This window comes from Cheilinus undulatus, linkage group 22, assembly GCF_018320785.1.
Source record: "Cheilinus undulatus linkage group 22, ASM1832078v1, whole genome shotgun sequence".
In the NCBI taxonomy this organism is placed as follows: domain Eukaryota; kingdom Metazoa; phylum Chordata; class Actinopteri; order Labriformes; family Labridae; genus Cheilinus; species Cheilinus undulatus.
This window is the reverse complement of record NC_054886.1, coordinates 23,270,021-23,287,209: the sequence shown is the minus strand read 5'-3', so window position 1 is coordinate 23,287,209 and position 17,189 is coordinate 23,270,021. Positions and strand designations below refer to the sequence as shown.

The following is a 17,189-nucleotide window of genomic DNA, read 5'->3' as shown; positions in this document are numbered from 1 at the left end:
TTAATGTAGATAAATGATTAAATATTAAAAAAAACAGGGGAAAACTCTTCATCCACTTGCCCCATGTTGTACATCTCTGACACCGCTGTATCATTCAAAGGTAGTCGTGATGCGTGTTTGACTCCCACTCACTCACACAAACACACAGAGATTACAGCAGCACAAACACTCTCATTTAGCTCCTCTAAACTGTACTGCAAAAACCTCTCCAGGTAAAACAAATGTTCAAGCAGGTGTGTGTCTGTTGGTTGGCGTCTGTGGGTGTTCATAATGCTTATGAAGCATCACTTACATCATGACCCTCACACCTCTAGAGGTTTAAAAATAACAGTCCAGTTTAACTGATTGCACATAAATGATTTATTTTTGTAGCAGTGGGCTCATGTGAGAAAAATAGGGCTTGTACCTTTATACCTAGCTTTGTGTCCTTATTAAGAAGCTTTACATAAAATTCGACTTTTATTGACCTCTGCGGTGGGAGCTGTGACAAGCCTTCTCAAGCTGTTACTAACATGAACAAAGAAGTCAAAGAAGTCTTTACAAAAGGACTGAGTCAGCTCAACAATTACAGCAAAGATCCAAGACAAAGAAAACATCTTTGGGGAGTCAGAATGTCACCATGCGAGGCTCTGAAATCATAATAATAATAATAACAATTCTTTGTCCTTGTCTGTAGACCTAACAATGAATCTTTTCAGTTTTTGTGGTTTGGAGCGACAAGTAAGTTTTTAGGACTAAAATGTGCCCATTTTAGGCATGAAACATGTTGGTTATGTCGTGAAAACTATCAGAAGAAATACAGTTTTTATAATTATGCTACTGGCCCTTTAAATTGTTGCCATCCATTATCTGTGTTGGAGCTATTCCCATTATTTCATTAGTTTGATCATTTTACATTTATTAGTCATTTGTTTGGGAAGACCTTGTAATTATAATTATAATTTTGATATTGCTAATGTTATAGTATAGAATATTTAAGTATTGATTGGGGCTTTTGTTTTGATATGTTTGGTAGTTTGGCACAAGGTGGCATCTGTGATATGGGCAGGTAGGAAGGATGGGCGGGCACTGAGGAAGGTGGATGTTTTTTTTTTTTTACCAGGATGGCATGAGTTAGAAGCACACCTGGAGAACACCAATTGTTTTGTAGGAAAACTTTGTGAATAAACACCTAAGAAGCTATATTTTTTGCATGGACATTGAAATCTTTGACCCTGTGTAAGATCCACCATGCCCGGGCCACAGTGGTTGGTTTGATTTTGAGTTTTGAGTTTGTTTGTTAATTGACGAAAGCAAATCGCCGCTACAATCTGTATTACTTATCCTGTTCAAGATCATGGGGCTGGAGCCGACCCCAGCTGCATTAAGTAAGATCACAGGGCTGGCATACATCACAAAACCAACAGTCATACTCACACTCACATCTATGGGCAGTTTAGAGTCACCAATTAACCTGTAACAGCAAGTATTTAGCCTCAGCGACCCCAGCTATCACTGAGTAAGAGGCAGGTTACACCCTGGATGAGTCGCCAATCAGTCACAAGGAAAACCAACAATCATGTTCTCACACATATCTATGGGCAATTTAGAGTGACCTATTTAACCTTTAACAGCATGTCTTTGGACTATGGGAGGAACCTGGAGTACTTTCACAGGGAGAGCATACAAACTCCACAGAGACAGGCCCTGTCAGCCTGGATTTGAACCAGGAATCTTCTACCTGTGGGCGACAGCTCTAACCACTGCACCACTATGCAGCCCTCTTGGAAAAAGTCTAGAATTGTTTCATAATTTCAAGTCGAGTATTACGTGTTCATTTTCTAAAGCGTTTATCAAAGATAGATCAGACATGAATAAAATATTTCAGCCCACAAGAAAAGAAAACATGATTTTGAACCTCATATTAAGGCCAAAGGGCCCCATAAAGTAGAAATTAAGACGGAAACTTTCTGAGTTACGGCCTGTGCCTCAGGCCGCCTAGCATTATGTGTTTGTAATGTGTGTTTGATGTGTGGTTTCAGATCCCTGTGGCGGAGCGCGGCGAGCTCGTGCGACAGGGCGAGCTGACGGTGTGCGGGGGAGCTCGGAGGAAGCGCGCGGGCGTCAGGAGCGTTTTCCTTTACCAGCATGTTGTCATCTTCACCAAACAGAAGAGCCCCAGCCCGGGACGCACTGCCTACAGCTACAAACACAGCATCAAGGTACACAGACATCGTCTGTGTCGCTGGTTCAGACTCACTCATGTCTTCAGTTGTGTTTTTTCAAAATGCTCAAGTATCTGAGGAGTTTGAGGAAAAAATCCTTTTTCTGGGTTGTAAAATAGAAAGTTAATCTCAGCGTCTCTATTTCACTTTTGTTTTATTTTAACATTTCCGTCCTCTCCTCTACAGACGGGTGAGATGGGTCTGACTCAGAGCGTGGGGGAGGACGGGCTGAAGTTTGAGGTTTGGGTGCGACAGGCTCCCCGAACCAAAGACTGCATCACTCTGCAGGCGAAGGATCGCGACGACAGGGCAGCCTGGACTCACGATATCGCCCACCTGCTGTGGACTCACGCCATCAACAACACAGGTACACACTGACTTCTTAGCCATAACTTGAAGGGGACATATTGTGCAAAAATAGCTTTTTTAGGTTTTTCTAACAAAAATATGTGCCCCTGGCCTGCCCACAATCTCCTCAAGTACCAGAAAAATCCATTCTCTCTCCCCCTCTCTTTTTCCACCTTTCATAAAATGTGTGCTGAAACAAGCCATTCTCAAATTTCCCCTCATGATGTCATGTGGGGAGTTAGCCCCACCCCCAGGTTTGGTTGGCCCTCCCTGCTTGGAGGAAAGTCCCACCCTCCTCTCCTGATCTTCCTCTCAGCTGCCGGCTGACATGCTTGATAGCTCAGTGGGTTACCCTGCTGACTTTGGTCTGGGAGATTGATGGTTTAAATCCCAGTCAGTGCATGTTCAGTTTGGGCTCTTGGGCAAGGTCCTTAACTTTGCTAAATGCATTGCAGCTTCAGGAGAGCCACATCCGTTTCCTGAGAGGGGTGTGGTCAGGGGCAGAGTTAGACAGCTCACAAACATTTAAAGCCACAGACACAGAAACAGCTCTTTCTGAGCAGGACTGAAACAGAGGGGTTTTTAGACATGCAAAAATCCAAATCTGGAATGTGTTTTCAGCAACAGACTTCCCAGGTATGTTTTGGGGACCTCGGAGACCAATATAAACTTGTCTTAAAGGGTAAAATATGTCCCCTTTAACACTCAAAATACTACTATACTAATACTAATAGGCAATTTAACAGTTTTACAATGCGCATGTTGGCCCCGCTCTGTAATCTTATTTGGTCTTCAGCTTCGTGGCTGACGCTGTTGTTTCTAAATGCTTCTTCTTTCTTACAATATCCCTTCCAGCTGACTGTGAAATATCCAGCAGAGATGAAAATTCACAAACTGTCTTATTGCAAGGGTGGCATCCACCACAGTACCACACTTAAAGTCACTGACCTCTTCATAACGACCAATTTAGTAGTGCAAATGTTTGTTTGGAGACTGCATGGCTAGGTGCTTGATTTTAATACATCTGTATCGACGGCTCTAATCGAAACATCTGAATTCAAGCATCAACAGGTGTGACCAATAACCCATATAGTTAGGTCATGTGCACATTGTCCACTTGTACCAAGGAAGTGTCCCATGCTTTTGCATGGTATAGAGCACTCACATCGGTCAAAAAAGCTGGACTTTATTTAAAAGAAAAACAATGTTTTCAGTGGATTATTTCAGAGTAAACGTGGTCTTTGCTATTAAGCAATTCCACCAGAAGAACTGCCAGTCTTTAGCAGAACTAAATGCCATCTTCTCATTTCAATAATGAATCTGAACACTTCTATGAAGACAGGAAATGTAAAATTACAGCTCTCACTGGGCAGGGGGGTATCTTAGTGGTTTCAATCTGGAAGCCTCTAATTTCTTCTTTCAATAAGTCAAAAAGGATGGTCTTAAATCCACATGGATTCACTATTCCCTTGTTGAGCTGGTTTAAGACAAATCTAATTTCTTTCCCTGCAACTTTATCCTGGATATGTTATTACCATTTGTGTTCTATTAATACAGAACACATTAAAAATATAAGTCCAGTCTGCTTTCCAAGCATTACCACAACTGGCTATCACATATCAAATCGACATCCTAGTAACCAGGAAACATCACGTCTAGAGGTCTTTTCCTGCTGCTGGCTCAGGTTACGATATCACGCTGGATTAATTGCACTGTGGCAAGATATTGTCTGAGATAAATGAAAGCTCTTCCTTTACCTTGTTACACCTTGAGTTTCCTCCTAAAATACTAATAAATATGCAGTTCTTACCTGCTTTCTGCAAAAGCAGTGTCTAAAATGATGTGGTTTCTGTGTTTGATAGATTTTAAGAATGTTTTCCCCTCTCTTTTCCTCAGAGTTGTGTTTAAAGGAGTCTCTGTGTATGGGAGTTTCCAGTAAGTTGCTGCTGGACGCGACAGGAACGCCAGGCTCTGAGCTGGACTCCATCTACAGCCTCAATGACAGAGGTAAGCCCAAAAAAATTCAACTTTAATACTAATACAGTATACATGAGATAATGCAGGTACTACTTTGCTCCTGGGAGACTGCACGGTAAGACAAGAATCTGTATTAGAGCTTTGAATTATTAACGTTTTTCGATGGGAAAAAGGGTAAAGGCTGACATCAGGAATGACTTCGAAACCCTGCACTTCCTCGTCTCACCTTACAAATACAGGAAGTCTAAACTGTCATCAGTTAAAAGAGCAGCTTCAGGAAGTCACTCAGTTTAAATGAACCAGATTAGATTACGGGATTGTTCACTTCCTGAGTTGAAGCGATGTGTTCCTGAGATTACAGACAGGAAACAAAGCCATCCTGGGCGAATCTTCCCATGTGACAAGGTAATAACGTACTACATGTTTTTTTTTTTCTTTTCAATCTCATGCCTCCGGGCTACTCTATGAATTTTTGATATTTGTCTCACACTGAGAAATTTGGAGGAGCTGCCTGCAGAGAATCTGTAAGCTCCATTATGGAAACACATTTCAGTGCTGCTATGATCAAATCCCATGACAGGCTTCAGTCTCTGTTAAACCGGGGCTTTGTCAGCCTGTACGCTATCCACACACAGCGAATATTAAAGGATAAAGCCAGCCTAAAATGCTGGTGGACTGTTTAAAGAGAGCACTGCAGCCTCATGAGGTGATTCAAGGCTTTTACAAATTCTGTTAGCTAGACCAAACCTTTAAAATATTACCATAGTATGGCAACGCAGCAAACATTTCTATAATAACTGTAATAAATCTTAAAGAAGCACATTTCTTACCAGATTTTTAGTTTGTTTGTTTGATTAAGAGCATATATCATGGTGAATTGTGCTTTTTTATGGAAGCCTCAAGAGGACATTTAAAGTGATGATGAGTAAATTTTAGTTGTTTTCTGGAGATCCCAGCGTATTTGTCTCCTTATCTCTGGATAACAAATTAATTTCAGACTCAGTATCTTCCTGTTATCACAGGAAACTGTTATAATTGTTAGATAAGAAGACACAGAAGTCAAGATCTCAAGAAAACAACAGGGGATTAATTGCTATCAAGGGAAAATGGTTCAGGATAAAACTTAATTTGTAAATGGTAAGTAGAATTGAGCTTATATAGTGCTTTTCCAGTTGTCTGGAAATGTAAAGTGTCCAACAGTAACTGATCCCATTTATTCAGATTCATATGCCACTGGGGCAATAGTGGGAGCAATTTAGGGTTAGATGTCTTGCCCCATGGATCCTACCATTGATCAGTTGCCACCTAATCAGTCTTACAGCACCTGGCATTCCCAGCAGGTCTCCCATCCGAGTATTAACCAAGCCCAACCCTGCTTAACATCTTAGATCTGACGAGATCCTGCATGTTCAGGGTGGTATGGTCATGTATGTAAAGATCAGTCTTTCCCAAACATAAGCATGTTGGCGCCCAATTTCGAACCTGAAAATTGGCGTTGATCCAATTCCAATACCAGTTTAGGAAATATGTCAGATACTGCTGAAAAAGCAGAAATTGGAATGGGCGAATACATGTTTATGTACCGATCTAATACTTTTTTGTTTAAAACCCTCCAGACCAACATTGTTATATACGATAAGAAGTTACACAGATTATTAAAGGTTGAATAACTTTTAATCATAGCCTCTTTTGTTTTTTTTCCCCTCTTGAAGCTAGCTTCTGCACTGCTCCATTGATGCTATCCATGTCTTCGTTGCCCTTAAAGCGATATTTTGGGATTTTTGATGTTGGGTTGTATGAGGTACTTGGCTATAGTAGTGGCATTAGCCTGCAGTGATTTGTCTGAAAGTTGCTCCTGTGATTATTATGAGCTCAGAGAGATTCGCAGCATAGTGGCTGTAAATGGGAACGTTTTATCTTCGTACTTTAACAAGTTTTACGTAAAAATGGGCCAAGAAAATATGTTGACTTGCCTGTACGCTGTGTCTAAAACGTATGAGCACTTCATCTCTCCCAAAAGACCCCTCTGTGTCAGGCACTAATTTAATGCCACTACTATAGCCACGTACCTCATTCGACCCAACTTCAGAAATCCCGGTATATCCCTTTAATGAAGCTCTTCTAGCCAGCCTGGAACTTGGGTGACTTTTCAGGGGCTTCAAAGATTAAATCCACACCAGTAAATCCGATATCGAACATCTTTTCATCAATTTTTTAATACATTTTTAATTATTTATTGCCACTAGCATGAATGCTAACACTGCTTGGTGATGGATGTAACTGAACTCTTGGGAATTTTCAGTTTGCCTAAGTTGCTTGGAGTGTCCTTTTGGCTTCATGGTGCAATGCTAGCCAGGAATACTGAGTAACCAGTAAGTGGACCCTCCAGACAAAGGTGTCTTTATGTTACAATAACTAGGTACAGATTCACTGCACTCAGGTGATCTCCATTTCACTCATTGTGAGACGACTAGCGCCAGTTAGCTTGACTTGAATTAGGTCAGTCCCTTGAAAGGGGATGAATATTTACGCAGTCACTTATTTTACATTTTTTTGATTGACATTACTTTATAGAAATGTTTTTTTCTTTGACATTAAAAAGGTTTTGTATTGTTTGTTTTAAAAAGCCAAACAATATATTGACCATAACTGATTTATAAAATCAATGACAGTAATGGTAAACAAACTGTTAAGTAGCCCTAGTAGATGCAGGGAGCTCTTACAGTGACTACAGTCATATCATCAGTTCAGGATGTTTTTTAGCATTCATTACAGAATATCTCAGCATATAAAACACACAAATTAAACATTCTTCTTTTTTGTTTTAATATCACGGACAATGTAGTGTTCAGTATTACCCAGAGTGACCAAGCAAATTAGGCTGTGACCCAGCAATATTTTCCATGGATATCCTCCAGATTTAAAATGAATGAAAAAAAGAGAGTGATAAATTAAGCTGATAAAAATATTTGAGAAGTCCAAATAAGAGGTTGATTTTAGCCAGATGTTCAAAATGATACCTATCATCCCTTGTCATTGTCGCTGTTGGAAGATTGAAGCACACAGATTTACATCAGTCATGGTTTGTAACGTAACGGAAGTTTAAACCAGATTCTCGTGAAGCCTCCTCTCCATTATCTCTTGAAAAAATCAGTCTGAAACAACTGCCTGTCTCAGACTGGACCTCTGTTGAATGAGATCAGTCACTCTAAAGGGGGTAAATATTTATGCATGCTTAGTCATTGCTTTTGAATTGCAGTCTTTTTTTTTTTCTTTTTATCCTTATCTGATTTGATGCAGTCTTATATGTGTGCAAATAAATTAATACATAAAGTTATATTAAGAATATAGTGCTGCTTTGATAGTGTTTTTTTCTTTGCCACCCATCCCTAAAATTGATTAAATATTCTTTTTTCACCTGTCTAAAGCTTCACATAACTGTTCATTGCTCATGAAAAGTGGAGTCAACGAATGCTATGTCAGTCTATTAAAAAAAAGCTACAACGCTCTTAATACTAATGCTATCAGCAACATGAGAGCCCTCTCCTCCTACACACAATCAGCAACAGGTTCACAACACTTCCCTGCTGGATACACTCACTGTTAGTCACTATTCAGCTTTAAAAATGAGGACATTAACAACTCAGATTAACCAGAAATGAAGGTATTAAATTAGTCCTTAAACACGCATCATAAATCTGCTCAACACGGCGTGTAAACGTGGTGTATCTCTTTAAGAAACAAGTTGGAGTTAAAACATTTAAAAAAAAATCCAAAAAAACAACCAATCATATATAAAAACCTCAGATTCCAGACCCACCATCCAGTCTCCAAAGGCCAAGGCTGCCCTCGAGCCAAAGTCATTTCCCATTCATAGCCGGGTGTAATGCACGCACTGCTCACCAGGTGTCTCATTGAGTGTAGTGGCTCAGGATTTCAATGCATGAATTGTCCTCCGGGACAGAGCGCAGTGTTAGAAATTCATTGAACAGGATGAGGAAAAAAAGCCTTCTCTCTGACTCCTCTTTCTTTGTCTCTCCTATGCTAGGGCTCTCTCCCTTTTTAACTCCAAGATAACATTATGATCATATGGTTTTACCACACAGAAGTGCAGACATGTGATGCTGATGTAGATGGCAATCAATCCGGGCATGCTGCAGGATGGCTTCATTATTTTAACTCCTCTCCTTGGTGCAATAAGGAAGCAGAACATTTATTAAAAACCTGCCACATTTACTCTATTTTGATGCTTGCCGTTAACAGCTCATCTCTCTCTCTCTCTCTCTCTCAGTCCACAGTAGCTGCTCAGACTCCTCCTCTGTCGGCAGTCAGAAGGAGGGGGGATCCCCAGCGTCTGGGAGGGACCCCCGGAGAAGCTCTGGATCAACAAGTTACTCACAGGTGGGGGGGCGGCCTACATCCCACACAGTCCAGCAGTTCCAAAAACTTGAATATTTTCAGTGTTTGCTCCACACTTTATCATGGTTAAATATAGATTTTGAAATGCGAGGAATGTGAAGTGATGACAAACATTTTTTCCCTCTGAGACCTTTTAAAGAGCAGTAGGCTTTCCAGGAACTTATTTCAGAAGCACTTGGCCCTTAAACATCTTCTTTTGGACTCTCTAATGCTGAAGAAACATTCAGGGAGGAGTAGGTGAAATACAAACTAAATGTGAGACTGAAGAAGAAAAGCTTGGCATTTGTGATACCCGAGATTCTAGTCATGAACATTCACAGGAATTCTTTGCACCCATGCAGCAGACAATAGATTATGAAGGGAGAGAAAGCAGCCACATGGCCAGCTATACTTGACCCAGTGTCCACCGATTTTATCATTTGCTTTAGTTTATAAAATAGCCATATTGTTATTGGGTTGTCTGTCAATTCATACATACATATGGGGTATTCTTTGAGGGATTTTCTTTAGACTTTTCCAAAAAATTCACTATAACTCAAAGATTAATCGATGAGATTTCAGAAAGGACAAGGTCATAGGTCAAGGTCGTTTAGCTGTGTATCATGTTGATGAAGCTACTGAGAGATTTTCTTCAGTCATTGCTACAAAGATAAATGAATTGGACTTTGGATGTCGAGAGGTCAAGGTTTTGGACTTTGTCTTCAGCCCTTGCTTGCGAGCATGATATTTTAAAAAAGACTTAAGGGATTTTCTTTGACTTTTTCACAAATTTTGACTCTGCCTTAAAGCTGAACTGATTCAATTCTGGATGTTAGAGGTCATAGGTCAGCAATCAAGGTCATTAGGCCTCATCTTCATCCTTTGCTTGTAACATCACAACAATTTTTTTAGGACTTTCCTTAAACTAAGCAGAAAGGTCCGCTTTGACGTAATAATGACTTGATTAGACTTTGGACATCAGAGCTCACTGGTCAAAGCTCATTGTTACTTGGGGCCTATTGTTCATCCCCTTTCTTGTTAACAGACCTCAGGAATACTGAGGAAGATTATTAAACTTTGTATAAACGTCAACTCTGCCTCATGGATGAACTGAGTAGATTTTGGACATCAGATGTCAATGATCAAGTTCGTTAGGGCTAATGTTCATTCCTTGCTTTCAATCTCAATATATTGGTCATTGTAACTAAGCCTCATGTTCATCCCTTTCCTGTAAACAGTTGGATCTAGAAAAAGCTCTTAAGGGCTTTTCCTTGGCTCATGGATGAACTGTTCAGATTTGAATGTCAAAGTTAAAATTAATTGGGCCTCATGTTGATCTCGTACTTGCAAATGAGCCATAACACCTTAGGGTTTTTCTTTGACCTTAGCTGAAATTCTACTCTGACACAAAGATGACCTGATTAAGAGTTCATAGTTCAAAGGTCAATTTCATTTGTTCTCATGTTCATCCTTTGCTTGGGAATATTGCATCCAGAGGAAGGGTTTTACATTAAACTTTGACTTAAGACTGCTGTGGTTCAAATTTGAGCTGATTAGATATTGGGAATTAAAGGTTATAGTTTGAGGGTCAATGGGCCTCATGTTCACCCCTCGCTTGTGACCGTTACATCTGAAGGAAGGTTTAAGGGATTTTCTTCAACCTTTGCCCAAATGTTTGCTGTAACCTAAAGGTGACATGATTAGATTTTGTCATAGGTAAAAGATCAAGATCACCAGGGTCCAACTTAACACAAATTTTGACTTTGACACAAGTATAAAGATGGTTTGATAAGACTAAGGAGTTCATAGGTCAAAGGTAATTGGGCCTTATGTACATTCCTTGCTTATGAACGCAGTATCTCATAAAACACTTGTGGGTTTTGTTTAAACTTTGCAATACATGATGAGTCTGACCTAAGACTGACCTAATCAGATTTTAGGCATCAAAGGTCATAATCCCCAGGACTCAGGTTCATTCCTTTCTTATGTCCAGAGAAAGCTTTTATGGCTTTTCTCCATATTTTGTAAAAATACTCTCTGATTCTGTGGGGTGTAATTTTTGTGGCCGAGGATCAAGGTCACTGGGCCTCATGTTCATCCCTTGCTTATACAATTTCTAGTCATTACACTACAACATAAACATCCCCAGTCCTTCTCCTTGTACTCTCACTGTAAGGCAATCATGCACCCCACAAAGGAATGTAAAACCCCGGGCAATAGTTATAGGTTTTGTTTGAGACAATTTCAACTTTTGTAGAAATAAAATACAGATATGATCATGTTCAAACAGATTAACAAGCCTATAAGTTAGCTTAGAAAAGACAATTCACCTCCTCTGCTGTAAAAAAACACGAATACCTGCTGCCATCTCTCACTTTTAAATGAATTTGCTGTGTAAACACACACAGAAACCAACGCACACGCATTCTCTCAATCTCCTTATCCAGCAAACAGAATATGACAGATTGGCAAACAGACTGCGCTGGGAACAGATTGACAGACAGACGGACACACGCAGCATAAACAGATAGGGCAAACACACAGACAGCGATATGCACATATTCGACAACAGAGGGAGGATTGACGCTCGTGCCCACGGACACGCACGCTTTGGCACGTTTAAAAAAAATGACTGTTTCTGTTTTGTTTTTTCTCCCTGCAGAGTCAGTCCCCGTCTACGGCGGTGTAACGATCATCTCAACAAAAGTAAGTCAATGGATTAATTACACATCAATCCCACGCACTGATTTTACACCTTTTGTTGCTTTCTTTTGTCATAAAATGTGTTCTGTAAATGCTTAACTTTTAAAAAACATATGATTTTTTCCTCTTTTTTTGTAACTTTCTACAATCAGAAACTGGATCCAGGACTGTTTTGAGGATTCAAACATCTCAAGGAGAGCATAACTGGACTTCATGAGGAGCAAAAAGAGAGACCTTCTGACTCTTTTTGAACTTCTCCCACATGCCTGCTCTCCCTTCCTCTCCTTAAAACAAATAAAATGCCAGCAGATTATCCAGAGCAGCACTGCACTGCTTTTCCCCCTCCCGGCTCTGATAAAAGGAAAAAGCTGCCTCCAAAAAGGATCAAAACTGCCCTGTTCAGACCATGACAAGCACCAGCGGGGCTCTGCTGTGCGTTTCCGCCATTTTGGATCTGCCAGTCTCAGTTGCTGGCAGAGTCATTGACACCAAAGGCACTTCAGCCACACAGTGCGGCCATTGTCTGCCCCGCGGCTCCCCACTAGGCCAAACCACTCGGTCTGAACCACTGACTGGCTGGCTGACTGTACGCATCACATGCTTCCACATCTGATAATAAACAGGAAGGGATACATATAAGGGGCGTAAATCCACTGTAGGATTGCAGATTGAGAATGTATTATTGTACTTTATTTTCATAAGGCTGAAGGCAGTACTGTAGGCTCTGTGTGCAGAAATCATGGCAAAGGCTCGGTGTGATTGCATCTATGTAAATGAGACAAACGCACACCCTCTACGCATGCAGTCATTCTTATTGTTATAAGACAGTGGAGCACTATTCACACTCACTGAGGCCGTTTTACTGCCTGGTACAGTGACTAAATCAACATCTGGACACGTACGGTTAGCATGGCCTCCATGATGAACAGCAAAGTTTTACAGTATCATATCTACCAGCTATTCTTTTTGACAGTGTTTGTTTAAGCTAAAATGTATTTACAGTGTTTAAAAATGTATTAAGTCTTTTAAGTATAACTTATGTCAGCTACTTGTTGCCTTAAAATGTTAAAAGTATACTGAAATACAGTTATAATGGCTTTAATTTCATATCTTTTATGATAGGATGCCGTACTTTATATGCCAAAGGTATACAATGGGTGTCTGTGCAATGTAGATTTGTGTACAAAGAGGTGTTGTTGCATTTAGTCACGACTTTACTGATTGAGAATCTTGCTCCATAAAATGGAGAGAAGTAGATCTGTGCTAAATTTGATTTTTACTGTTTTTGTGCTTGCGGCTAACCGGCATGAAATATCTGATTCTTTTAAAAGAGGTCACCAACCTTAGTGTGACTTCCGGGAAAAGGATTTCCTACAATTCCCTAAAATATCAGAACACGGAAAAGTTGGTGATATTTTTTGAAGCTGTTTTTTAAAAAATGTTTCAGAAAAGTTCGATTTTTAAGGATGTTTTTGCCAGTTTTCTTTTCACCTGAGGTTGCCTGAGATTTGCTAAAATGCTCTTTAGGTATATATGAAGCTATCCCATTAGCTAAGCATGAAATTTAAAATGGGGAACAGCTCTAAACAGTACCTCTAAAGCTCACTTGGAACAGTTTTTCTTCTCATTACTGGATTCTTATACAAACAAATGACTAAAACGTTATTTGCTTAATTGCTCCCACTTTACTTCTTATTTCTGCTGTCAATGTTAAGTCACTAGAAAACATCGTCAAGCTCCCCTGAACATTTGACAGCATTTTTACACCCTATTTTCTGTATGATTGAGCAAAAAACAAAAAACAAAAACAAAAACCCACAATTTAAGAAGCATGCTTGAAGCAGACTGTGTTACCTCTTCACAAAGCTATGCTAGCTGTTTCCTCTGCCTTCCAAGACACTCTAGCCACAGACCCTAGATCTCAGACACCCCCTCTTGCTGAATGCTACTGTGAGACAACGTCTCTGCCAGAATGGAAGTGCAGTACATCATATTTCTAGTTTTAGCTTTTTTTAATTCAACTTTATTCATAAACAAGACAAGTCTGGTTCTGGGTAAATTACATATTGATCTGTATTAGAAATTGGTGAACGGTGGCTCGCTTAAGCTTTGTTAGCTTTAGCTAAAGCTATGTATTTTACTACATAAGCCAGTGCAGCTAATTTGGCTTAAGCAACATAAGCTTTGGCAAAAATAGCTAAAGCTAATGTAGCTATGTTGTCTGTGTATGTAATGTAGCTATATGGCATATGTAGCTAACATTAGCTTTGTAGCTTTGTTAATAAAAGTATTAATTGGCTTTGTGAGCTTTAGCTACGTTGACTATGTAGCTCTGTTATCTACATAGCTTATGGAGCTATGTATGCTCCGTTTGCTCCGTAGAGTGTTTTAATGGAGGAAAAAGCTTTTTCCTATAAGCAGACTGTTTACTCTGCTTTACTAAATGTTTTGTAATCACATTTTGCAGGTCAGATTTTTTACTTTAACCTTTTGTTATTCTTTCTCTTACCTTAACCCTTATCTTAAACTAACTGAAAGTTTAATCCTAATTAAGTTTTAAAGTTTTAGCATATATTAACATTCTGACAGAGGTGTTGTCTCACAGTTGCAGTCTTTATGCTAAGCTAAGCTTACCAACTGCTTGTGCTAATTTCATATGGACCTTTGATTTTAAGAGTTGTCTCAATTTATCAACCAGCTCTGGTCAGTAAAATGTGCCAGTTAAGCTTTAACTAGCTACAGTTTTGAAGGTATTTGTTTTGGACTATTTGCCTTCAATCTCAACTGAGATTAAGGAAAAAAAATGTTTTTGCCTTATCCACACTAATTAACCATTTAATAATAATAATAATAATAATAATAATAATTAACCATTCCAATGCCACCTCTGATTTTCCTGTCATTGTTGCCCCTAAAACCTAAACTATACCAAATCATTCTCAAAGTGCAAAAGTATTAAGTATTATTTGGCACTGCATTTTATTATTTTCTCTTAGTGACTCATCCATCATGTACTTCAAGTAGAGCTCAGCAGTGTGGTTCTGGAAGTCAAAGCAGTACTGTGCATATGTTTTAGGAATGTTTGGGCCAACATTTGAGGCTGAAGTAAGGGAGGATTGACACAACCCTGGTCATGCTCTGGATGTCCTTGCTTATCACCAAGGGCATGGAAAAACAATCTTTTGAAAAAATAGTCCACACCTTTAGGGCAGAGTGAAGGCATAGCTAAGGCTACTGTCCAGGCAGGAAGTTGCCATGATCCCCTGGTTGTTCTGTGGATGTCCAGAGGACTCGAAAACCACCAGCGGCCTCAGAGCATCACCAAGGACAAAAGAGATGCTGTTGACCTTGGCTGCCAAGGTCAAGCTCAACAGCATGTGCCGACATATGTAAAGCTTGTCTCTAGATCAGTGGTTTTCAAATGGCGAAGCAAGTCTAGGTGTACCTCGGGAATTTTTACAACCATGTGTGATTATTATGACTATACAAATATGGAAAAATTGGACATCATCTCTGATAACAAAAAATTCAGTTTTATATCTGGTATTTTCTTACGGTGCTTTTGTGGCATATGCATGTTTTTTGATAATGTGGTGTAAAAAATGCCCAATAACAGGTGCAAGGTTTTGGATTTGCTACAGCACATTGCTTCAATCAACATAAGGCTGATATAGTTGAAATTTATCCTGCAAAAATATTATTTACCTTCACCAAGGAGGTTATGTGTTCGGGGTTTGTTAGTTTTTTAGCAACATAACTCAAAAAGTTATGGACGGATTTTGATGAAATTTCCAGGAAATGTCAGAAATGGCATAAGGAAGAACTGATTAGATTTTGGGACTGATCTGGATTACCGTCTGGATCCAGGAATTTTTTTCAAGGATTCTGTACTAGTGGGAGATAGGGCTAATGGCAGAGGTCTGCGCTCTCTGAGTCCTTTTCTAGTTTTAGCATGTTATTGTGTATTTCAGTTGTTTCAGAAAGGGGAAGCATTGTGAATTTTTAGCAACCACGTGTTATCACTACAACTATAAATCAACTAAAGATACTGTAAGAAAATTTAAAGAGGCAATTTTGCATGGATTTGAAGATGGTGCACCTTGAGATTTTGGCTTGATGTTAGGTGTACCTTGTGCAAAAAAGCTTGAAAATCACTGCTCTAGACAACCTGAGACCAGGATTATGACACAGCGACTCCATAAAGAATCCTTAGTGCCCTAGATGCTTTAAACTTATGCACATGACTGTAAGTTACTCTAGAGATTTCATTGTGGGTTTTTGAATAAAATGGTGTAGTTAGGAAAAGTGCCAAATTAAAGAAAACATTGGAGGCCATATCCAGAACCGTTATGCTGCTGCAAGAAAAAGGTCTCCTTTCTTCTGTAGTTCCTATGTTATAACCAGAAGAACACAGTCAGTAAAGCCTGTAATCGTCCACTCGCAGTGTTTGATTGGACAGCATGTGTATCCCTATCAAACAATATCACGCTTAAGGTACAAAATGAAACCATCAGGTAGCGAGAGGCGGCAGCAGCGGGAGGTTAAGCTCCAGTCTGCAGACAGCAGCAGCACTTTGTCGCCGTTATCAGATTTAGCACGTTTCATATCTGCATCCAAATTCAAAAATTGCAAATGGCTATTGAGCCGTCTCTGAATCAATATGTAATTTGTTGGCTTCGGAGGAGCCTCGTACACTTCATAGCCTTTAGCTGTTTGGTACATTGCGTTATATTGGAAGCAATGTAATGAACACCATCTTTCATTCACAGCGCGGTATGGATTGTCATATGCAGAAATCCTCACTTTTCTCTTGCTACGAGTGGAAGAGGCAGTATTATGTTAAAGAAACTTTTTTTTTTTTGCTATGACACATCTGCCTGATGTTTACATTTTTGGAGGAATGTTTGAAATGCATGTTAAGCTTACTTGATATTGTACTTTTTTACTGTTTTGTATCCTCTGTGTTGAATTAAACTGGATGCGAGTGGCGAAGCTCTCTGTGTGGGGTCAAAAGTGGTGTTTGAACCTCAAAAATGAAACCCCTAACCTCCTAACCTTAAAGCGGCTCTAATGAGTGGGGGTCTCTGCTCTGAGGGCCAGCTGTGCTGCTGCTTCCAGCAGGCCTCACAAAGAGCAGCACGATTAGATAACTACAGTGCAGCGCCATATCAAATAGTTCCAGGGATCAAATTCACTAAAGCAGGGGAGGGCAGGCCGAGAGAGCGTGTGTCCATCTGTGCATGTGAAGAGAGAGAGGAATGAGAGATAAAGGCCGGGCAAAAAGGAGGTGGGAGGGAGCGGAGGGAGGACAGGAAGGGGCAGAACTGTAGGAGAGAGAAAGGGAGCGACAGAGGAGAAGGACAGGAGACAGTAGGTGGGAATGATGGGAAATGAGCGAGGGCGAAGGGGCAGACAGACAGAGAGGCACAGTCAAGGGGGAGAGCAGGAGCATGGGGAGGGGGGGGGGAGAAGAAAAAAAGGGAGAGGAAGAATAGAGAGGGGGGCTTATAGAAAGAGGGAGACACAAAGTAGAGTTAGAACTTTTTTTTCTAATGGAGA

At 40.0% G+C, this 17,189-nt stretch overlaps 1 protein-coding gene across 1 annotated transcript in view; it reads left to right on the top strand.

Moving 5' to 3' along the window:
- Window positions 1-16,614, top strand: part of arhgef40 (Rho guanine nucleotide exchange factor (GEF) 40) — a 68,476-nt gene extending 51,862 nt beyond the window's left edge. Inside the window, exons 22-27 of the mRNA XM_041779144.1 lie at window positions 2,022-2,201; window positions 2,391-2,571; window positions 4,449-4,559; window positions 8,821-8,930; window positions 11,590-11,633; window positions 11,783-16,614. Coding sequence (XP_041635078.1) covers window positions 2,022-2,201; window positions 2,391-2,571; window positions 4,449-4,559; window positions 8,821-8,930; window positions 11,590-11,616 — 609 coding nt within the window. The 3' untranslated portion in view covers window positions 11,617-11,633; window positions 11,783-16,614. The remainder of the gene's footprint in view (window positions 1-2,021; window positions 2,202-2,390; window positions 2,572-4,448; window positions 4,560-8,820; window positions 8,931-11,589; window positions 11,634-11,782) is intronic.
- Window positions 16,615-17,189: the final 575 nt, after the last annotated feature.